This window comes from Phocoena sinus, chromosome 11 (assembly GCF_008692025.1).
Source record: "Phocoena sinus isolate mPhoSin1 chromosome 11, mPhoSin1.pri, whole genome shotgun sequence".
Classification (NCBI taxonomy): domain Eukaryota; kingdom Metazoa; phylum Chordata; class Mammalia; order Artiodactyla; family Phocoenidae; genus Phocoena; species Phocoena sinus.
The window spans coordinates 62,867,136-62,891,513 of NC_045773.1; the positions used below are offsets into that span (position 1 = coordinate 62,867,136).

Sequence of the window (24,378 nt, forward strand, 5' to 3'; positions counted from 1 at the left end):
CATGCAGAGTTTCTCATTATTTTGTAAAAAGGAGATATTGTACGATCTTCTCTGCATCTTTCTTTTCTTAGATAAAAATATATCAAGAAAGCTCCTCCATAACAACTACTTAATAAAGCGCTACCTCATCTTTGCAAGGACGGCAACGTAGCCATGCTGTGTGTGCATCACAATTCATTCACAATCATTTCCTTGACAAGCATTCACTTTATTTCCTTTTCCTTTTCCCTTTTTTTGGCCACCACAAAAATGCATTAATAAAAATTCTTCAATCTCCATCTTGACACGCTGGTATTTCTATTTTTCAAACAGAATGTCAGAGCTGGAATTGTTGGGCTGGGCTTCCAATTTTCATCGATAGTGCAGGAACAGCTTCCAGAAGGGCCCTATCACTCACATGTCCACCCCTGCCCTGCATCCCAAAGGCAGGTTGCTTGGAAGATAATTGGCATTGGTGTTTGTATATGCACAGACTACCTCTAGAAAGATACAAGGTAATAAAAGAGTGGCTTTCTCCTCTGAAGGGAAGTGCAGGCCTGGGACTCAGGAAGGGGCACTGCTTTTTGCTTTACGCTATACACATTTTTGGTGCTGTCTTAATGTTTTACCACGTCCATACACTACATATTCAAAATATAAAATGCTCTCTAAAATATCTCTAGACATTCCAAAAAGAGCACTGGCCGTGTGTAATTCAATGGTGTGAGCTTAAAATGCATGGAATTTCATTTCAACTTTACCATTTTTGAGTGCCTCCATTACTCTAGATTCTAGGGATACAAAAACTAAGGCATGGGCTTCCCTGGTGGCGCAGTGGTTGAGAGTCCGTCTGCCGATGCAGGGGACACGGGTTCATGCCCCGGTCCGGGAGGATCCCACAAGCCGAGGAGCGGCTGGGCCCGTGAGCCGTGGCCGCTGAGCCTACGCGTCCGGAGCCTGTGCTCCGCAAGGGGAGAGGCCACAACAGTGAGAGGCCCGCGTACCGCAAAAAAAAAAAAACTAAGGCAGCCCTTCCCTCAAGGAGCTCCGAGTCCAGTAGAGAGAAAGACATCCACAATGCCAGGTGGCAGCCAGGATGCTGGAGGGTGAAGGATGCGCCCCTGGGCTCCTTGGGGAGCTGGCTGGATGCCCTGCAGTGGAGCTCTAGACAATCACCACCTCTCACTGAAGTCAGGGACTCGAATCTTAGGTGCGATTATGGGGGACTTTCTTCCGCCTCGTTAAACATTTCTGCGTTTGTCAAGGTTCCCAAAATGGGCATTAGTATCACTTCTGTAATCAGAGGCAGGGAAGAAAATACTACCCCCCAAAATCAATTGGCAGCATCAAAACTATCAACCCAGCTGAACTTTTTTTAGCTTAAAAGTTGAAGCACTAATTAAAATTCTGGCTATCTTCTCTGTCTTACCATGAAACTAATGTGACGAAATGTTCGTAAAGAGGAAGAGAGCTGGGTTTTTCGGGAGCCCTCACACTGTTTCAGATTGTTTGGCACCTAGGAAAGCATTCACAAGATGCGTGAATCAGAAAGAACAGGAAAGAAGGGCTGGTACACATCCATCACCCTTCCCTTTAGTACCCATGAGCTGACTTTCAAAGAAATACTTAGTTTACAAAGAACACTAGAAAATTATTAAAATCTTGAATAAGGAGCTTTAACATACTATTTAAATATTCTGTGGAAATAAGCTATATTCAAAACCATTGACTACAAATTTAGCTCTATTTTGATTCTGGTAACTCAAAATGAACACAAAAAAAGGCTTCTGACTGACTTCTATAGGCGCCAGGCACTTAGAATTTCCACCTCCATGATTTCTCTCTCCCCACGTGTTTCTTTTGCTTAAGATTCAAGAGCCTGTTGGGAGACAGACAAAGGGGTTCAATTCCTAAAATACATTTGGATATTCCATCAGGTAATGAATGCAGAAGTATTAGTATATAACAATCAGAGAACACAGACCCAACATCTATTTTGTAGTCCAAGCCTAAATTATACCGAATATAATTAGCAAACCAAGAATAAGGAAATATACCAAACGAGAAACCAAAATGTGCCTTTGGTGCTGTGCTCACCGTAATTTATATCCTCAAAATATCTAGTGAACAGCCCAGTGACAAAGGCACTGAAGATTAAAGCCTCTTTTCCTTAAAAACTGCTTCTGAGGGCTTCCCTGGTGATGCAGTGGTTGGGAGTCCTCCTGCTGATGCAGGGGACGCGGGTTCGTGCCCCGGTCCGGGAGGATCCCGCATGCCGCGGAGTGGCTGGGCTCGTGAGCCGTGGCCGCTGGGCCTGCGCGTCCGGAGCCTGTGCTCCGCAGCGGGAGAGGCCCGCGTACCGCAAAAAAAAAAAAAAAAAACTGCTTCTGAGACTGGAATTACATCAGACACACCTTCATGCATTTGCCGAAACTGCTCACGTTAGGAAAGCCAAACTTTCAGTTAAGATTTTAAATGATTAGCGAGAAAAGAATGCGGAGTTATTCAAAAGTCACAAAGGGGAGATGGAAACTCAACAGCAACGCGCTCGGGTCCTCGGCAAACCTGCTTCTATCCTGGATATGGGAAGGGTTTTGCTTTGACAGAACCCTGAGGCAAAACCAAGGCATTCTTTTTTGGGGCTAGCATTAAAAACCAATAAAAACAAAACGTTTTGTAAAAGCTGGCCTGCCCGTCTTCCAGGAAGATCAAGGTCACGTTGGCTGAGACGAAGTTTCACGGAGACAGCTGTCTGTGCGTTGAGCCTGTTTCACTAGCCTGTGGACGCAGGGCAGGGAGAAGAGAACCCAGGTCTGTCCCTGAAAACTGGAGCCTGAGTTCCCTGCAGGCCCAGCAGGCAGAAGCCAGCTCTGACAGGCTGCAGAGTCCCCCTGGCAGGCCAGGCCCACAGACAACTGTCACCATGTTTCAGGAACCTGTGGGGAGAGGACTGGGCCTGAGCCAGGCCTCAAATACAGTTCCTTGGGACCAGCTCAGCTGTGCGCGCATGTGTGTGTATACACGCGTGTGTGCACATGTGCAAGCACGCGAGAGGAAGGGCCCAGTGGGAGAGCAGAATAGAAAACGAGAGAAGGGCACATCTCAAGTTGTGGCCACTAAGGGCCCCATGGCACACCTGGACCTATAGGCTGAGCCACAAACACCAGGGACAACAGGGCAGGGGGCCCATCATCCATGGGCCCCACAGAGGAAGGGACTCTAGGCCAGAGGAGAAAGCAGCTAACCACTCCTGCTGACAAATACACTAGAGGTTCAGAGTATGATGGGAGACCCTTGACTTCCAACCCTAGGTGATGAGCACCATAGCACGTGTCAAGCAGAGCAGGTGCCCTGGGTACACGGACTGCACTCCTCACAACGCCCTCCCCGGATGGCATCACCAGCCTCACTTAAAGGACGAGAGAGAGTGGCATGGACATATATCCACTACCAAACGTAAAACATAGCTAGTGGGAAGCAGCTGCATAGCACAGGGAGATCAGCTCGGTGCTTCGTGACCACCTAGAGGGGTGGGATAGGGAGGATGGGAGGGAGACGCAAGAGGGAGGAGATGTGGGGATATACGTATATGTATAGCTGATTCACTTTATTATAAAGCAGAAACTAACACACCATTGTAAAGCAATTATATTGCAATAAAGATGTTTAAAAAAAGTTAAACAAACAATAAGGACGAGAGAACGAGGCTCAAAGATGGTGAAGTAACTCGGCCAGACCACGGAATCAGTACAGAGGAGGCAGGGCAGGAACCTGACCCATTCGAACCAAAGCCCACCAAGCCCATGGTTCTCAGGGTGTGGCTGCGGGACCCCCAGCACCACTCACATGGGGCGCACCCTCCCCGGGCACATAATGCATCAGAATCTCTGGAAATGCAGCTCCGGAATCCATAGGTTTCCAAAGAACTCCGCAGGTGCTTCTGATAAAGAACCAAGTCTGAACCCCTGTGGTGCCTGCCCGCCAGCAGCCAGAAGAGGCAGCGCGGCCGGAAACCTGCTTCGTGCGCATTCTGGGCATTCTGGTCACCAACCAGCTGCGCCGGCGTGTGGCCATATGCACGTCATTCTTTACAGTCCCCACTGAGGGAGCCCAGACCCCAGGGGCTCCCAACCTAGAGCCTAGAGCCCAAAAGGCCCACGAAGACAGTAACACGGGTCTCGGAGTCCACTGCAGTATTTCAAAGGCCAAGAGAAATCATACCTTCGTTACCTAGCTCCAGGTCTAAGTGAAATGTTTTTGGAAGAGGGAAAATTTAACGTTTCATCACTTCACAAATACAGTGTGTCTGGACTCAAAGCCTTTACAGCCAGGCTGAAAACGGAACAGAGAAGTGGCACAGACCCCAGGCAGGCACCGTTGCTCCAACATCTGGGCACTTCCCCACTGGAGCCACCTTGGGGCCCCTCCCTCCACCCAGCAAGACAGAAGACCCGGGTCAGTGCTTCAGGGAACTACGGTATTTCCCGGACAGATCCATAACCTTATTCTCTAGACTTAGCCCCAGCCTGTCCCAAACATCAAATGTCCCTTCAAAGGAACAAAGACCTGCAAACTCCAGGGATGGTCAAAGGTATGTGTGGGTGGCCTGAGGATAAACAGTGTTTTTGAAATTTGAGTAAAACCCGGCAAGGTGATTAATCTGAAGGGCAAACCATGCCTTTGGATGCACGTGTGCCTACGTTACAGCTCATTCACCAAGTCTGAGAACTAAGAAAATAGAACATAAAAGCTTACTGAATCAACACCCCCAAAAATTGATCTACACATTGCTTTAGCCAACTAACTTGAGCTGAACTCTGTGAGAAAATGAACTGGGGAGAAAGTAAATATGGAAAGAAGAGATGGGCAAAAGGGTAAGGAAAGAAAATGCTGTAAGGAAGCAAAAGAGGAGGGACAAGTCAAGAAGCAAACTAGAAAAAAGGAAAAAGAAACAGGATTGCCAAAGAGGGACACTCTGTCCAGAGGAAAGGAGCGGGACTGCTCACACATTTTTATCAGGATCTGCGGTTCACTTCAGCCAAAGGCTTCAGATTACTATCACCCCCCTATTAGCTCCCACTGGGAAACTAATTAGCTAGTTAGGTCTTTATCTTTAAAACCTCCATCCTCCAAACAGAAGGCATGCCCAGGAAGGCGCGGAGCAACCGAGACAGTGGGCTCCAGTTCCCAGTCACCCCCAAACCCCTGCAAAGTCCTAGGGTCTGTAGAGCAGAGGGCACGACAGGAGCCCAGCCAAACCCAACCCGTGCACTTGACACACGGTGTGGTTTTTAAATTGTTTAATAAGATGTCAACAATTAGAAATCAGGAGACTTCACATAGAAAATCTTGTTTTCCAGCAAAAGAAAAACAAAGCACTGAGTTAGGCAGTAGCAGGAGGCCCTCATCCCCACCTTGGGTTGGTCAGCTGGGGGCATCCCCTCCAGATGGGGCGTGGGCGCCTCCTGCCCATGGGCCTGTCTCAGGCTGGACCTCCCCATCCCACGCCCCCCACCTGCCACTGCACAGCTGATCCTGAGACAGGCGAGCCTCGCAGCCCCTGGCTTCCTTGAGGCTAGTGACCGCCACACCCTGGGCGTCACCATCCTCACCTGGTCACACCCTGGAATGCTGACCCCACTCCAGCTGCTTCCTGTCACTTACCTCGACTCCGATATTCCAGACCTGCCACGACCTCTCCCACGACCTCCACCTCTGCTTCTCCTCGACCCTCTCCCCTTGCGGGAACCTCCCCCTCTCCCCAACGAAACAGCATCCCAAACCTTACGCATCAGAAACCTCAGGGGCCTCACACCCTCTCATCCTGCCGGCCTCCCCCGCAGGTGGACTGGGCACCTACACCCCACCCTCCTCTATCCCAGGCCAGTAGAGCTGAGCCTTCTGGAGGAAAACAGAACAACCCGCGAAGGTCAAAGGCACCCCCGGGAATTCACACCCACCCAGGAATGCCCTGAGCCCCCCACCCCGTCCCCTCCTCCCTCACCTTGCAGGTGCCCCACCCTGTCCTCCACTGAGAATACTGAAGCCCCCAGCCCTGATCTTTTATTAACCACACGCACCCTTCCCCTTGGTCCTCCAATTCTGAGGGTGGTACCCAGTTCCTCAAGCTGAAAACTCAGCCGTTATCCTTGAGCCCAGACCCTCCAAGCCAGTCAGTCACCAAACCCTGCCCCTGTCCCACTCCCCTGAAAATCCGCGCACAGGCTGCCAACAGGCTGAGCTGTCTCCACACAAGTCTGATCAGAGCCCCGGGGCTTACTGAAATTCCACTGACGACACGCCTCCACGACAAAATAAGGACCAGCCTCCTGAACCTGGCTTTCACAGCCACTCACAACGGGGCTCCGGCTGTCCTGACCCCTCTCCTTTAAAATGTGGCTGGATTGTACACCCCTCCCTCCACCCCTAGGAAGCCTGTGCCACCAGCTCCACGGGCTCGGCACAACGTGCCCGGGTGTCAGGTGCCCCTGCTCACTTTTGCACGCCCAGTACCTAATAAATGCACTGGCCTTTCAACGCACGTGAGCTGCGTGTTGATCTCAGGGCCCCCAGCCTGGCTCTGCCAAATGAGAACATGGCATGAAAAAGCTGGGCCTCTGGAGCCCCCGGACCTGGACTTCCCACCAGGTTGTTTACCACGCGGGTGACCTCAGGCAAGGGCTCAGCTTCTGTGTTCTCATCTGTAAAATGGGGCCTTTAAAAACCCTCCCACATAAGGCTGACCTGAGGACCAGGCAAACCCTGTGTACGTGCCTAGCTGTGCGTCTGAAACACGGTAGGCGGTCAGGCGGTGCAGTGCGTGGGCAGACCTTCTGCACCGCCTGGCCATCTCACTCCTCATGCACGCCTCTGCAAAGACACAGGCCTGAGCAGGACCAATGCTGTGTTCTCCCTGGACCCTGCGCCGGCAGGATGCACTGCCTCAGCCCCAGCCTCCCACCCGAGTGCAGAGCAAAGCCACACCACACGCCCCGCTGGCTGTCGGCGGGTCCCTCCAGGGACACCGGACACAGGCTGAACTTGACTGAGGCTGGACTGCAGCACCACCGGCCCCTTGGAGTAACTCACCACACTGTGGCACCAAAGGGAAATGTCCGAGGGTTTATGTATCTCAGCTACCCCATAAAAAAATTTTTTTCAATGCAACAGACATTTTTTGAACATTTCCTGTGAATAAAGCACTGAGTTCCCCACTGCCTGAGACAGAGATGCATAAAACAAGTCCCTGATGACAAACCGAGAGAAACAAACAGATGTACAGCTAAGTCTAACCCTGAGGAACAGCAGGAGAGAGGCGAGTCGAGAGGGACTGTGGCGGAGGGTGGGGGGCGGGGGGGCGGGGAGGGAGGGGGGTGGTTGCAGGGACATGGGGTCATGGGTATGGCTGCAGAGCTGGGAGGGCTTCTCAGAGGCGGCAACATCTGCCCTAGAGAAGAGGCTTCTGAGCAGAGCGCACAGCAACCGACAGGCACGGAGGTCTGGAAGACGCAAGACCACTGAGTCAAAGAAATTTAACCATCAAAGACCACGGTCAGAAAGTACTAAAATGTACTTAGCATGTTAGAATTTAACAACTTAGAAAATAAGTATATCTGGGGATTCAATCTTTATAATATCTTCTTGACTTATTTTTTCTTCTCTCACAAATTTTCTCTCACACATAGTGAGAAGGAAACCTAGGGAAAACATCAACATGCCCAAGCTTTTCTTTTTCTTAAGAATATCTTGGAACAGAAATCAATCCTGCTAGAGACTTTCCCTCAGCAGACGGTCCCTGTGTTTCTGGCAGAAGACACAGGGTTAAACGAGAGAGACGTCACAAAAGGAGGGCATCTGCAAGGGCCAGCAGGCGGCACCGTCTCTGCCCCTCCACCTTTCAGGAGCACTGCAGCCATACCCATCCCCACCCCGTATTCCTACTGCTCACCTTCCCTGCCTCCCTGCCTCCCACTAGAGGCCAGAAAAAGAGTCCAGGGTCCACCCATGACTCTGCATATGCCCATCCCCGGGTGCCACCATACGAGGAACTGCAGGTCATTCAGAAGTCCCCTCAGTGCCTGGCACTGCCAACCTGCTAAACCAACCCTAACTTTCCTTCGGGCCTCCTGACACGTGAGGGCCCTAAGTGCCTCTGTCACTTAAGGCATCTTAGGTTGAGATGTTTGTCACTCGCAGACAAGAATATTCCAAAGGGGCTCCTGTTTCTTCAAGGCTGAAACCCTCTATGAGGGGAAATGACCAGTGAGCTGAAACCATAGAAGTTACCTTACTTTGGACCTAAACCCGAATGTCGAAATCAAACATTTTAGAATATAGAAATTTTTAAAGACTACAGGAACTACCCCCTGCTCTACTTGCCTGACAAAGACACCTTGAGAGATATTTTCTTTTCGAACAGTAATTTCCAAAGAGGGGTGGGCATGGGTGAGGTTGAAGAGTGGGGGTAGGGCTTGCTTTCTCTTGGCCTCTGTGTAACTTCAGTGAATCACCACCATTACCAGAGAGAACGCGACACCTTCCTCTACCGCCTCTTGCCATTTTAGAACCAAGTTATCGCAAATCAAGGTAGGTGAATTACTGTCACATGCCACTAGGTAAGGTGCATCTCCCATAAGACGCATAGCTTCTATTAACCTAATCTTATTAGCATCCATGTGTAGCAGTATTGGAATGTGTATACTTCCAGAAAGTACATTAGAACCTCTTTATGAGTCTGACCTTTACAGTCAAGACTCGCAACTGCCTCATGAGCCAATCACTTGATATCATGCTTTGACAACAGAGGTCAACAGTATAATAGCTGAATTATTGGCAGCAGAATTATAATGGAGACACTCCTAGGATAAAACCAGCGCTCATTTTCTCTCCTGAAGGTAAAAAGAAATCCAGCCCCCCAAAATGGGTGCCACTAATCTTCTTTGAAAGATTAAGCACGAATAAGCACATTAATATTTGGTGACCTGATTTTTAAAATATTTCAGCTCAGTGCTCTTTTCCTTAACAATTCAAAAATAACCCAGGGGGCACAGGTGTCTCTGTCCCCTTTCCCAGAGTGGACGCAACTCCTGGCCCATCAGGTGGCTCTTGGTGCCAAAGACGTGGTGTCTGTGCATGTGACCTTGAGGAAACACGGTCCAGTGGTTAGGAATGCTGGCTCTTGAACCAGACAGCCCCACTGTGACCCCCAGCTCTGCTCGTACTAGCTGTGTGACTTCAGCAAGTTACGTCATCTCTCCGCGTCTGGTGTCCTCAAGAGGATAATAAAGCTATTTATGTTTGTTGTGAGGATTGAATGAGTTCATCATGGGAAGTGTTTAGGCAAAGCACAGCTCGGGGCACATTGCTCAAAAAATGTCTGCTGTCTTTATTATAATTATTGATACCCAGGCTTCCACCCCTAAGTTCTGGGTCTCATAAACACTTCACCACACCCCAACTCAAGGACTTACCAGGTCCTAGGCCACTATACTCCCTTTCCTGGTCCTCCCAAACCCCGTAAAGGCTCTGCCAACACCCCAGTTGATAAACCCAAAAACGTACATCCAATACATCAGCAGGTTCTGTTGACTGCACGCCCAAGATAAATCTCATCACTCACTGCTACCACCCCGGTCCAAGAACCCATCAGTTCTCCAGGTCTCTCTGCTCTGTGAACCCTTCCTCCCTCGAGACTAAACTCTCACCTGCCAGCAGAGTGAACTTTCTAAAACACAAATCAGATATCTATAGGCTTATGATCTGTCATACTTCCAATTGGTGAAAAAAAATCCAAACTCCTCACCGGGGTCTCTGAGCTCCGACATACATTAACCCCACCAACATCTTCACCTTGATTTTCCACCCCCCACCCTGTCCTACCAGCCACACTGACCTTCGTTCTGCCCACAAACACCCCAAACTCATCCTGAGCCTTTGCAAGGAGCTCTGCACTGTTCACACAGCTGCCTCACCGCATCAGGGCAAGGGTCACCTCCTGGGAGAGGTATTCTCGGAATAAACAGAAACCTCTCCATGGCTCTCAACCTCATTTCCCCATTTGGTTTGCTTTATAGCTCTGATCACTATCTGAAATTCTTATTTGCTTATCCATTTACCAGCGGTCTCCCTTACTTGGAATGGAAGCTCCGTTAGGACAAGGCAAGATACCCACCTTGCCAGACAGAAGGATGCCTGTAGCACAGCCGGCACTCAATAAAGATGCAGGGGGCTTCCCTGGTGGCGCAGTGGTTGAGAGTCTGCCTGCCGATGCAGGGGACACGGGTTCGTGCCCCGGTCCGGGAAGATCCCACATGCAGTGGAGCAGCTGGGCCCGTGAGCCATGGCCGCTGAGCCTGCGCATCCGGAGCCTGTGCTCCACAACGGGAGAGGCCACAACAATGAGAGGCCCGCGTACCGCAATAAATAAATAAATAATAAAGATGCAGGGTGCATAGGGGAAGGGGGAGGGAGGATCTGCCAGGCCCCAGCAGAGATCGACCCCCCAAACCCCCACTCCTGACTCACACTGCCTGGGAAGCCTCACACCAACATCTAGTCAGGAAAGCAAATTTCAGCAGAAGAGTAGAAGGCTGTAGCTTTTGATCCTAATATACTCCTCGAAAAGCCACCTCAGTCTGATTTTAACTCATAGATATTCCTTAATCATCAGTCCCCAAATTAGGTTTCCCAAAATACAGTCTCTCGGGTGCTCAAATCAACCCAGAGTGAACTTTCAAACAACCGCCTCTGAACTCTGCTTGAGTTCATTTAAAAATGAGACAAAAAGCGCCCCAGCCAAGGTGCCTATTCTACCTCACTTCTAAAAGCTGGGAGAACGCAACTGACACAGGGGAAAAAATTCAGTGTTCAGAGGTTGCTGGGGTGTGTGTGTGTCTGTGTGTGTGTGTCTGTGTGTGTGGGTCTGTGTGTGTGCCTGTGTGTGTCTGTGTGTGTCTGTGTCTGTGTCTGTGTGTGTGTCTGTGTGTGTGTGTGTCTGTGTGTGTGTCTGTGTGTGTGTGTCTGTGTGTTTTAACCAAAGAAAATCTGCTGATCTTTTTCCCTTAATTGGTTCTGGGAATCAACAACTGACCACAGGAGGGTAAGCGTTTGGAACAGCTTCTCCTTATTATCGAATCCTTGATTATAATGATTAAGCCTGGACTTGTGGTTCTACTAAACCTCACTGAGCAACCTCACGGGTCACGTGCACAAGTGGGGACCACTCCCCTCAGGTTAGCGCTGTGGCATCGAGTCATAAAATGTCATAAAATTAGCATCCAGGGAGGTCAGAACTCAAAGAGACCTTGAACATCACTAACACCACCTCTTCAAGACAAATAAGGAAACTGAGGCTCGAGAGATTATGTGAATTGCCCAAGGTCAGTGCTAGTGTCAGTCAGAGCACGGACACAAGCCCAGGGCTATCCAACTGCAAGACCAGTGCTACCACCACCATGACGCCATCCATACAAGCAAGGATGGCAGAGAGCCCAGCTCTTCATGGAGTAATCGGTAAGCTCAACTTACAGTCTGCCCCCAACCCATTTCTAAATCCACTTGCCAAAAGGGCTGAAAACGTCCCCAAGAATGCTGCTCGAAGATGTCTTCAATGTCTGCTCTGTGACGCAGCAGGAAAGCAAAGAAGAAAAGGTGTGTTGTGGCTTCGATGGGGGACAGAGATCATTTCAAAGAGGTAACGGTAAGGACACAGGTGTCCCCAGAAACCAGAGAAGAGGGAAGGGAAGTGTTCTCAGAGGAAAGTGATCGCCTGAGCTGTGTCCCACGGGATGACCAGCAGGGAGGCAGACAAAGAAGCCAACAAAGAGGAACTCCCAGGAGACAGAGCACAAAATTGAAGACTCTGAGGCATGAAAAGACTGGTAACCAAGGGCAGCTAAGTGCTGCTGAAACGCAAGGTTCAAGCAGGGAAGAGATGCGAGATAAGGTAGAAGAGCCAGGCTGTATCCTGCAGGCCAGGAGCCACTGCAGCAGGAAGTCACCCATCACATCTGTGTTTTAGAAAGATCTCTCCCGCCAAGAATTGAGACAGGATTTGAAGAAGACAGGACGAAGGGCTTTGAAGCCTCTCTCACAAAACAGCCAAGAACGATGACAACAGCCAGCAGATTTGATTGGGTGCTGTCTATGTAACAGACACCGTTTCCAGCACACATAGTAACCCATTTACTCTTCACACACATGAGGTGGGGTCTATTAGTACCTTTGTACAGATGAGCATACTGAGGCCCAGTGAGGCTGAGTTACTTGTCCCAGGTGTCACAGCTAAGGAGTCGATCTCCTAACCAACGCTACACACTTTCCTGACAAGCAAGAGATCCAGGCCAGAAGCAACACATCAGTAGAAGGGACGGAGGGAGGGGCTGACCGGCCCCCCACAGCCTGCACGCTGCCCTGCCCTCCTGCTCCAGAAACCAAATCAACCCACATTAGGAATTCCGTGACGTCAACCTCTCTGCCCGACTAAACAGCATAAGCCACCTGAATGCAAGCATTAGATGTCAGTCTTCCAAAGACCCGGAACGAATATCGGATTGACGGAAGCCCACCCAAGGGTCTTCCCAGGTCTCTGGGAAACAGCCCCAGTCGAGGAGAGAGGGGGCAGAGATGACAGAACCCATCTCCCCACCTATTTCTCCAGCCCCCCGAAAGAGCACAGGACCTGGAGCCAGGAGTGGGAGAGGACCACCCACATGTTCATTTTGCTCTGATCCATCACTTTACCTCACTCGTCTTGCACCTCTTTAGCTGTAAGGTGGGTAGATGTCTCCTATCACTAGGCCTCCACCCAACTCAGATTTAAAAAATAATCATCTTTGACAAGCTAGCAACATCTACTGAAATTTGTAAAGTATGTACCCTTTCATCCCGGGATTATGCACCTTGAACCCATGCAAAGAAACGTTTGCATGTGTGTACAAAGTAATATGAACAAGAACATTCAATCTAGTGTAGTTCATCGCTGCAAAAATTTGGAACAATTTAGATGTCCAGCGATAGGAGAATGGTGAAATAAATAAATCATGGCATATCCTATATAAGGGAACCTACAGCACCAGCACTGATGTTAACATACATCTATACGTACTGACACAGAAGACATCCAGGATACGGAGTTGAGTACAAAACAGCAAGTGGTGACGCAACTTATATAGAAGTAATTTATATAGGACTCCTCTTTCCCTTTTAACAATGATAAATACATGGTGGTATGTGAAGAGGAAAAGTCTATAAGGATACGTTCTAAAATTGTTCATGTCTGGTATCACTTGGAGGGAATCAAGGAAAATGTCACATTTTTTATTCTTTGGATTCTTCTATGCATCCAACACATAATAACAAGACAAAACAAGGCCACAGCATAGTCAAATTCAGGCAGCTTGCACTAACAGCATGAGCCTCAGAGGCCTCAGCATCTTCCACATCAGGTCAGGCAGTCAGAGCCCAGGTCACCTCCTCAGAGGTTTGGCAGCTCCTTTCCGGGCTTCACAGCTGCTCATCTGACAAGCTCCCCACGTCCACCACAAGTCAGCTGATAGGCCCTCCGATTATCTCTCCCCCAGAAGTGGGTGTGGATTGTGGAAAGAAAGGTGACCAGAGCGGTCAGGATGGGAGGCCACGCTATCCAGGAATCAGTCTGGAACACACTGCAATTAGGTGTGACACCTTCCACCCACCACATGACAAATCCATGCCTTGTGGTTCTCGGAAACAGAAATGCCAAATGTCTCCCAACTGAGTCAAATTCTCTGGAATCTAGAAGCTACAGCCTGGATAAGGAAATTCTTCCAAACAGTGATAAGCAAAAAAAAAAAAAAAAAAAAAAAAGTTAGTATTCCATCTTACTTCTAGAAAGTCAAAGTATTTTACACTACAGGCACATACACATACACACACACACACACTCGATTAGATCTTCTAAAATACCACATGCAATAGTAAATTACCATCCCTGTCCACTAAACAATCCCCAAGAGAAAGTAAATGGACATCCAGCAGCTTCTCCTGTGCATTTACTAAGATCTGGCCCATGATCTCATCGCCCCTCATAACTATTCCATGAAGTGGAGGACAAACATCTAGCCCCGTGTTCCAGGGAAAATCCTAAAATAGGCAAACTTCCTTTAGACTTCTGTGAGCAGAGAGAAGCCTGCAGCCTCACTGGATCCACACCCAGAAGAGCCCAACGCTTCCGTTCATGGCTCGGCGAGACCATGGTTGGGATTTTTGTCATCACTGCTGAGAAATGTTTACACTGCTATTTCTGACCCTCTTGTGTAAATATCAGCTATGTTTTACCCCCCAAATTTCAAGCCTGCGTAAAGGGTCCTTTTTAAGGAAATCCCAAGTACCCAAGTACCAGAGTTACAGAAGCTGCAATTTTTGGCAGAGAGGATAACGCTCCAGAAGCTGTGAGAGGGGCCGAAGTGGACCCTTCTCTCTGGAAGCCCCTGGGAAGAGGGGAGGGGGACTGGGGAAATGGGTTCATTTTGCCGTTACCAGCATGACTCAACTTTCTCAACTCTAGGGAAGGTTTATTAAGTGAATAGTTTTACTTTTTCTCAAAGAATTGAGCAATATTTTTGCAACATTTCAGCAACGAGTTGACTTCAGGTGACTCTGGAAATCAAAAGGCTCCAAGCATCAGTGTTTTTAAAGCATCAGCAGAGGACAGAGGAAACTGAGGTCCGTGGTCCAGTACACACATAGCACATACTCATGTTACTTGGGAAAAAAGAACCCACAGGATCTCCAGTGTTACTATGGCTGCAATTTTATCAGCTTGATGACCCAATTCAACTGAAACCAAAAAAAAAAAAAAAAAACAAACTCTTCCCACCCCCAGCACCTCTGGCTGTCCATCTCTCCCCTAAGCCAATGCCTACATACACAGCTTAGCGAGCAATTTACAAGTTCAATGCTGACACGCCCCATAATCAAGGAAAATGTGTTCACAACAAGGAGGCAAATGCTTTGTGCTTAGTGTCCCCTGAGCCCTGATGAAGGGCCTCAGGCGGTCAGCACAACACGGCAAGGGGAAGAGGAGAAACGGTGCTGGACCAGAGGGCAGGAAACCCCCGGCCTGAACGTCCTTGATGACATGATCCATCCCACCTTGCCCACCCCACAGGTGCCGGGTGGTTTCCTCCCACCCAGACCACCACAGCAGCTCTTGACAGCATCCTCTGCTCCTCCCAGGACCACCTTCCCAGAAGGCAGGTCCACCTGTGCGGTGCCTCTCCTGACACACCGTCCAGATCCCGCCTGGCCCCTCTCCAGTCCCGCGACCACTTGGGCAGCCTCGCTCGAGCCACCTGGGATGGATGGGCTTTGACGACCACGACAGGTTTTTTCTTCCTTCTAACGTGAATGTCACCCCCTCTGAAGTCTTCCCTCAGCTCCCCAAGGAGGGAGATGCCTCAGAGCTGTCACAGGGCCAGGCTCCATCCCCAGGGGCAAGTGACACGGAGCTGGAGGCACGCCCTGGCTCCACAGCTGACCTTGGCCCAGTTCCTTACACGAGCCTCCGAAACAACTCCCTAAGTAAGTCTCGGTGCCCACACTGGCAAAACTGGAAATATAAGGGCTAAAGTGAGTGGTGATTCCACTTAAGGGAAATAATTTCTAGAGAGAACTTAATGCAATGTTTGGAGCTCAGTAAAATCTCAGAAAGTGGCGTCTAGTAGAATATTATTAATAAGTAGCAGATACTCAAAGTTAATCAAGGACACTCCAACGTCCACCAACCTGGGGCAAATGACATCTTCCCCAGGCCTCAGTTTCCTCACCTGTAAAGCGGGGGTGGGGGGGAGAGGGAACAGGAGATGAGGGAGGGGCACTGGACTAACACGGAACAGAACAGGAAAACAACCAAGAGCTAAACTGTGTAACAGCAGCAGGCTCTCTGAGAAAGCAGAACTTAAGTTTCCCTAACTTGAGAAATGTGCAGGTCACGGCTCTCAGGGGCAAGTGCTCTCTTGGATGCCCTTCCTCCTGGGCTTTGCCTTAAATTATTTTCATTATAATGCTACTTAAGTCTGTCCAAATCTAAAGCTTCACACGCTTTAGCCCTTATAAAACTGTAAGGTGAGACAATGTAAAAATTGGATAAAAACCAATAAAAGAGAGCTCAGCTTTCGTTGAACATGACGTATAACAATGATGCAATTTTGTTCCGTGTGCTCGACTGCTCACACAGTGTGTTAAGTACAATACCTGGAGCGAGTTCCTGGCAACTCTGTGGGGCTCTACCACCACGGGGCTGGAATCCCCTCAGCCAGCCAGCCACCGCTCTTCTCTAACGGACTGTCGTGAACCCTTTGTTCATGAACTTCCAGCCCTCGTCTGACTCCAAAACACAATTTCTGCGATAAGCCCACATCTGTCCTTTCCCCTTCGCTACAGACAACCAAAGGGGTGCGCAACAGACAATCAAAGGGGTGCGCCGTCTAACGCTGGCAGGAAATCTTTATGACGTGCCTCATTTGGAAGGTCATCTGGATGTTAGAGAATCTATGATTTTTTTAATTATTATTTAAAAGAATATTAAAAATTTACTTTTGGTTTTAGAAAATAACTTGCAAATTCCCAGGAAGATCTTTAAACTCTAGTTTAAAACACATTGTTTCCTCAAAAATCAAGAAAATATTATATTCTGGTGAAAGAATTGAGTAACTGTATAAATATTATAAATTTGTTATATGGGAAAAAAACATGGTTTCCTAATAAAAGCATCTTGCCATAGTATCCAGAAAGATCTTAGACATCACAGACCTAACTGTAAGTGTTCTGGGTGCATTCTCTCTTCAATCCCGAGAGCCACCCTATAAAGTAGGTGCTACTGTGACACGTGAGGAAACCGAGGCTTGAAGAAAGAATGAAAGTGATGGAGCAGCACCTAAACTGATTCCAGCAGCCGTGCCCCCTGCTCCTTCCAGACCAGCCCCGAGAGCCTCTGCAGAGGACAGCCAGCCACGCACAGCAGGGATCCAGGGGAAACCAGCTCGGGGGGAGAGAGAGACGCAGAGGAAAGGTGGCATTCTCAAGGAAGAAATGACAGGACCTAGTGACAGGATGGATGGAGACAAGACAGTAAGTCCCTGAACCTGTGAGCCAGGAAGAATGGCTGGCCCGGCATCCAGAAATGGAACTGCTGGGGAGAGAAGCCAGTGCAGGGGGCCAGACCTAAACTGAAACACGGTGGGTTTAAGACAAAAGGGACTTATTCCAAGTGGGGATGGATATCCTCTCAACAGATCACAGGCGAAGAGGTTGAAGTCTCGTTACACAGGAATTATGTTTACAAGGCGTGAAGATTATTTCAAACAGACAAGGTGGTCAAAAGTGTCCAGCACAAGGGAATTCCCTGGTGGTCCAGAGGTTAGGATTTGGTGCTTTCACTGCCGGGGGCCCAGGTTCAAACCCTGGTTGGGGAACTAAGATCCCACAAGCCTCACGCACGGCCAAAATACAAAAGCGTCCAGCATAGAAGAGATGGAGAACAAAGATAGGCAGGACAGGACCACTGAATTCTGAACATCTGTGTCTTTACTAATTCCAATAGACCAGGGCACAGTACAAGTCAGGTCTGGGACAGGCAATCACGATGGCGAAGAAACAGGGCTATCTCCCCGTGACAGCACGTAAGGACTCATCCAGGCAACAGGCATGCCCACTGGGTCCCAGATACTGTCCTAGGTTCAGCCACAAACAAAAACCCCCCTGCTGGCACGGAGCTTAAGCTCTGGCTGAGGAGTCAAAGAACACCAAGCAAGAACGCAGTCTGGAATCAGGGGGTGATGAATGTTCTAAGGGCTAGGGAAAAAAATAAAGCAGGATACGAGAAAGAAGGAAGGGCAGGGGCAGGTATCTGAGATAACGTCATCTGGCGATCACGGAAGGACTGACTGAACTCTAAAAGGAGGTGACAGGATGAAACTCAACTTTTCAACCTAGAGAGGCTTGAGAGCATTCACTCCAAGTGTCTGCTGCCTAGTAGACCAGGCCCTGCAATGGGCTAGAGAGACCACAGTAAACACATGTTTGAAGGTATCTGAGCATCGTGCACAGATTGAGGGGGAAACTGATGTCATCAGGAACACAGAGAGGAAGACAAAACAACCGCACCACGTGGATGACCTTCACTTCTGAAGACCTGGATATTCTCTGACTCCATTAGAGAAGGACAGATGCTGGAGAAGTGATGAGCTTCAGGGGACAAGAAAGCAGCAGAGGAGAAAGATCCGCATCAGACCCAGCAGCCTTCATTCAACAGATAAACAGGGGTTTACCCAGCAGGACCCACTGGACGCCGAGCTCGTGCTCCCAAGGGGGCACCTCGAGGTGTCTCTGTTAACACACACCCCAAAGGGATGGGGCTGGGGGAGGGGACCAGCTGGAGGATGGGAAGGGGTAGTGAGGCCAAAGGTGAGGGCTCTAGTCCCCTGCAGCCATGAGAGGCTCACAGGGTGGAGACACTGCTGAGGACTGCGATGCGGGTTCAGCAAAAGGTCGGCAGATTAGGTCAGTAACCACTGTGGCATCTGATAACTGCAGTGCCCGCTCCAACCACACCCACCACACCTGTACTAAAGTCACTGTCTCCCCACAAAGCTGCTGATTAAACCTTCTTTAATCTCTGTATCCCCCACAACTAGCAAATCCTGGAGGGTCAATAAAGGCTCTACTGAGGTCAAGCTTTCATGACAGGAGTAAACCAGGAGGGGCTAAATAACTGAGGTTTTTCTGATGGAGGTGAGAAGCCCAATAGTCCAGATTCCTGCTCAGTTGGCAGATACATGAAAGGGGAGAGCTGGGGGGTGGGGGGAGGGAGGGGGAGCTGGCCATAGCGACTGTATCATACCAGGTGTACAGCCCTGAAAGTCACTTCAATCCTGAGTCTCAATTTGGAAAACAAGGGGATTGGAGCAAATCAGAGGCTGCAGACTTTCAGGGAGAGGAGATGCTTTTCTCAGTGCTGAAGGCTGCGGAGCATGTGTACTTTTGCTATGGGGGTTGGGGGATGCAGGCTTCCCCTTTGGCTGCAAATGAATCACGGAGACGAGAACATAATACAGGTATGGCCACCACCACGAGGACCTTGGAGGTTTGTCCGCAGAAGAGGCCCACTGGTGACGTGGCAGGTAAGAAGACAGGGGCTGGGGGAGGGGGCCAGGACTGCAGTGAGCAGCGGTAATGAGTTATGCAGACCTCAGACGGGAGACAACGGATGCCCAAGCAAAGACTGTGAATGAAACATCCGTGTTTTGAAGGCGGTTGCTGGAGTCTGGCTTGTACACACCCAGGCACATGAAAAGTCAGGGAGAAACAGATTTTACACAACTTGAAAACTATGAAACTACTTTAAGAGCTGTAAGAGCAATTACCCATATGCCAGACCACTTCTAGCCTTTGAAAAGCTTGTTTATTACCATATTTACTGAGGGCTATCAGACTGTATTTTGAGCTTCTGAGAAGTTTCCATTTAGAATCAGTAGAAATACCTAACACATCCAAACCCCATAATTTCCCATACCAAGCTGAATCCCCCAACATTACAGAAAAACCCACAAACTTTGCAGAAGGGAGTGAAAAGCCAATCCAGTCACAGGAAACCTTCCAGCTCTACAAAAGAAAACAAACAAACAAAAACACCACAAAGAGCACTGAAACATTTCTAGTCCAACAGCTTTTCACTCAAGCTTTAACAACTTTATTCTGAAGCCCTTGAAAAGCATTAAATTACATACAGTATTCTATATTCCTGGCAGTAGCAATGCCTAAAACTTATTAGAACTTAAGGCAGTTAAGTGAACTCATGACTTTTAAGTCAAATTTAAGGAAGCTAAAGGCCAGACAAAACCATGTGTTTGAAAATGCCCGCAAAATAATAAATGCCGGAGGGAACTGGATGGCTTTTCTGCTTCTAGGCTAAATAAAGCCTGGGGGGCTTTGCAAAGATCCTAGTGAGGATAATCACACACACACCCCCACTGCACACAGCAAACCATCCAATCAGTTCTACGCAGACCAAGGAAAGTTAATCCAAGAAGAATAACAACACTTGAAATGTTGAGAAAAACACAGTTCTGCTGTTTAAAACACTATCGGGCTGGAGGACAAATCGGGTCATTCTAACATGCCAGAACATTTGACTGGTGAGTGTTTCTGTGACCGTGTCTTGGCTTTGTGTTAACAAAGGGTCCTGCAAGACATCTGAGTTCCAACGCTCGGGCCTTCAGGTCCTCTCTCGCCTGCCAGCAGCCTCTCTACTTCCTGCACACCTTCGGATTAACTGCCCCGACTTCCTGCACAGCCCTGGATTTGGGCTACCTTCCTCCTTCAGGCTTACTCAAGCTAAGTTTTCCGGGCAAGCTCGAAGGGTAAAAGTTCGCAGTCCCTGACCCTCCATTAAAGCACAATCAGCATGTGTCGCTTGACAAGCCTGGCCGCGGCAGGGTGATTAATTTACATAAACAACTCTGAAGAGGTAACTCATCACTGCAAGGGCAGAAGTCAGCAGGCTGAACCTGGCCTCTCCGGGAGCGGCGGCTGCAAGCCTGGCCCATCCGGCAGAGCCTCTGCTGACGTTCACCGCGGCTCCTTCCACGCAACAGGTCCACGCAGGCAGGGCACCAGAGCACTTGCCCACAGCTCCGCGCGCGCAGCCCCCCTCCTGCCCCGCCCCCCACGGCCGGTCCCGGAGCCCGGGCAGCTACGGCTCTTCCCGGCACGGCCCACCCGCGATAAGGCCCGGAGCACATTCTTCGGAAGATGCCGAGATAGCGCGGCTCTCTCGCGCGCTGCCCACCTCCTCCCGGCCCAGTCCAGGCCGAAGGGAAAAGGCGCCCCGGCCAGCGATCGGGGAATGCGAGACAAGGAGACCGCCCCGGGAGCCGGATGCCGCGCTCGGTCCTTCCAGCCGGGAACGGCCCCGGCCACCTGGCTCCTCACCTGCCCGGTCACAAGTGCCGGGCACTAGTACGTAGATATGTATATAAACTACTTATCGGCACAGAACGTTTTCCCAACTGCACAAGCTACAACGACTACTCAGAAAACAGCAAGTCGCTTTGTATAGAAAGAAAAGGAACTTTTCGGGAGGGGGAGGGGGAGGGGAGTGGAGGGGAGGAGGAGGAGTGTGGGAGGAAGAAGCAGGTGAATGAACGTAGACGTGGTTTCCGCGGGACCTGCCTGCCGGGTCCCGAGGTGGAAGAGGGGGCGAGAGGGGAGGGGAGAGGAGGGGACGGGGTGGGGGGAAGAGGAGGGCGCGAGGCTGGCGGGGCCCGGCCGCGCTCCCCCAGGGCGGCGCGCAGGTGAGGCTGGACACTCACCTCCGGCAGCTCGCGGAGCTGGTTGGCGTCCAGCAGCAGCTCCTCCAGGCTGCGGGCGTAGCGGTAGATCTCCTCGGGCACGTAGACCAGCGAGCAGTGGCGCTTGTCGATGGTCTCCACATGACGGTTGCACCGCCACAGGGGGATGCAGTGGAACATCGCCGCCCGCCGCCGGGTCCCGAGCCGCGGAGACCTAGGCTCCCCGCCGCCCGCTCCGCCCGCCCGGCGGCTGCGCTCCGCCCGCCGCCCACCCCGCGCTCGTTGGCCCCCGTGCTCGCTCGCACCTCGCGCCGGGCTCCACGCTCCCAAAAGCGCCCTGGAACCTCGGGCGAGAGCCCCCCCCACCCCGGCCCCGCGCCCCCGCCCCCGCCCGCCCGCCGCTGCGCCCCTCCCACCCTCCGGCCGCACCGCAGCCGCCACCGCCGCGCTGAGCTTCCTACTCGCCGCCGCCACGCGACTGAGCATGCGCGCCAGTGGGCTCGCGCCCAGGGCGGCTCCCGCCCGAGAGATGCTCCGCTCCGGGTTTTCGCGGCGACCTGGATCCGGAGGGTCGGGGTAGCAGCGGTCAGACGCTAGCGGTCCCCCTACTCAGGCTGGGACCCAGGGAGTGTCGCGGCATCGGAGGGAGCCCCTCTGAAGGAGCCCGGGGCAAAGAAGAGGCAGGGGCGAGGCAGCCCGGGGGGAGCAGAATAACTTTGTTTTCTACTTTTACTTAACTCGCTCTCCTCGCTCCCCTTCCCCAAAACCACTTTCCCTTCCGGGGTCAGGCGGGACCGCCCCGAAGCGTACCTTGCGCGCCGTGGGCGGCCGGAGCCCCAAGGTTCCGTGTGGTTTTGAGGTGTCTCCGCCGCCCTGGCTGCGGCTTTCCTGGCCACTTGCGTGCGCGCTGCTCCAACACCCCCGAAGTGAGCGGGCCGCCCCCGGCCCCGCACGGCACCCCGGCCCCTGCCCTGCCCCTGGTCCTCGGGCACCGCCTGCAGGCTGTGTAGCATTCTCAGTAATCATCGTCTCTGTACACAGTAATAGGAGATCCCTCTCCGCAAACCACCAACATAGGCGTCAGAGAGTCTACGAGATTCTCACAGATGTGGATGCACCCCATCAGAAGCCCACATACAAAAACGAGCTGGCAAAGATTAGTTTCTGAGCCCGTTCCAGCCTGGCCAGATGTTGGTCCCTGGCGACTAGCCTGGACAGGTGAGGAGGGAGGAGCGGGAGAGGTGGGGCAGGTCTCGTGGGGGCTGCCGGCTGAGCATCCTCCATCTGGCTCCTGCGTTTCTGCACCAACACCCAGTCTCTTGCAAACAGTAGATTGCAGCCCAAGGAGTAGCTGGGGAGGACCCAGGAGGCTTACCACTGGGTGATAATGACCATTCCCTTGCCCCTGATTCGTATCAAGGGACTAGGACCAGAACCCTGAATTGACCCTCTTCCTATCTCCAAATAACCAAACTGGCTCCTTCGCAAAGGGTTGCTGACCAGGTGAAAACCAATCACATTTATGGATTGTTTTTTGGGGGTCTACTCTGACTCCTCACCTGGCCCCCTCCCTAGTCCTCACACCTTCTGCTTCAAGTGAACTGGGCCTGTGACCTCTGAGTAGACACCACCCAGGCTTTTCCACCCCCACTACTGCCCCCAAACTGCTAAAATCTGGAGCCACAGAATCCGCATTTCTGCAGAAGACTGAAAGCTGAGTGCGCTCCATGGCCAAAGCAAATCTGGGTCCAAAACTAGTTTCTGCAAGGCATATGTGGTCTCAGTTCCAACCGTGCACCAGACAGTTTTCCTGGGGTGAGTGGGGAGGGGAACATTTCATCATTTCAACTCTACTAGGACAGCTTTTCACTTCCCAGTCAGTGAGGATGGGTCCAAGTACCATTGCCTTCTCTGTTTCTACCCTGGCATTATCACCTTAACTCTAATTCAAATCAATCCCTAAACTCCACTGCCCTACCCACTCCACCTTGTCTTTTGTTTGTCCTGGCTTGATTCCTACATTCTCAAGGGAGGTTACCCGGACTTTGAACATTAGTCACTCTTCCTTCATTCTTGCATTCCAGAAACCCACTTTGTGCCACCTTAGTGGGAGACTGTGGTTCCTGCCTGAGAGCCTGGGTCTGGAATGGTAAGCAAGTCACTGGCCTTGTAAGTTTTCCAACTGCTTAAAAATAATAATAAAAATAAAGAAGGCCTGGCCCCCCATCTTAATCTTCTATTGACTTCCAGAGATTATCACACTAGATTATTATAATAAACACCAAATGTGGCTGATCTTTTTAAAAATTCAAACCTCAAGAAGCATTCCCTGTGTGCCTCTCCATGGCACTTCTACTTCCCTGTGTTAGATTATTTTTGTATCACCTTAATCCCCAAAAGACTGTGACCTTTTGGACATCAGGTACTCTCTCACTTGCTCTGTAGACCCCTGCAACTACCATAGTTCCATATGTACACTGAATGACCGGCTTGTCTTGGCTCTTTGGAAAGTCAGTGGCAGAATTCTTGACTCTCCTCATTTCCAAAGATTTGCCGAGAATCTGAAACATTAGTCTGGTAAGAGAGGAGAAATGAAAACACTTTGCCAAGTGGAGAATTAGGGAAGCAATTCTTTATCCTCCTGAAGAGTTTGAGGGTTTCCCTATTGATATAATTTCTAGTTTCTTTCCCCATATGTATATGACTTGGACTCAAACAAAATTTAAATGACCATAGAAATCTAATTTTTTTGGAATAATGCAATTCATTTTCAATGGGAACCATTTTTCACATCCATTGGGGCTAGAGAGGTCTAACTTTAAACTCTGGCTCTGCCACCTAATAGCTTTGTGGAACAGGTTGCTTCACTTTTAAAAGCCTCAGTTTTATCAGCACAAATGAGGACAATGGTCCACGGGCTGTTATCAGGATTAAATAAGATGGTGTTAGTAAAACGCTTAGCATAGTGTCAGGCACACATCTGTTCAATCAATAAATATTCACTATGTACTGGTTTGTCTGTGTAATCAACGTCTATCTTTGTTCTGGGGGTCACTCACTTTGGAGAAAC

The 24,378-nt window shown here is 50.4% G+C and overlaps 2 protein-coding genes across 2 annotated transcripts in view; both read right to left on the minus strand.

Annotated features, from left to right (window-relative positions):
• LRRC1 (leucine rich repeat containing 1) overlaps positions 1-21,630 on the minus strand; it is a 134,519-nt gene extending 112,889 nt beyond the window's left edge. The window contains 1 exon segment of the mRNA XM_032649811.1: positions 21,330-21,630. Coding sequence (XP_032505702.1) covers positions 21,330-21,488 — 159 coding nt within the window. The 5' untranslated portion in view covers positions 21,489-21,630.
• Positions 21,523-22,585, minus strand: LOC116762149 (doublesex- and mab-3-related transcription factor A2). Its single transcript, XM_032648903.1, has 4 exons — positions 22,519-22,585; positions 22,119-22,322; positions 21,708-21,865; positions 21,523-21,645 (listed from the first exon to the last, which is right to left on the minus strand). Exons 1-4 carry the CDS (start codon positions 22,583-22,585, stop codon positions 21,523-21,525), a joined length of 552 nt encoding a protein of 183 aa, XP_032504794.1.
• Positions 22,586-24,378: the final 1,793 nt, after the last annotated feature.

Coding starts and splice junctions, on each gene's coding strand:
- LOC116762149 (XM_032648903.1), bottom strand. CDS start 22,585: ATGCTCAGCCGGCAGCCCCCACGAGACCTGCCCCACCTCTCCCGCTCC. Junction 21,866..22,118: donor GGCCGCCCACGGCGCGCAAG/GTACGCTTCGGG, acceptor CTCCGGATCCAG/GTCGCCGCGAAAACCCGGAG. Junction 21,646..21,707: donor AGGGTGGGAGGGGCGCAGCG/GCGGGCGGGCGG, acceptor CCGAGGTTCCAG/GGCGCTTTTGGGAGCGTGGA.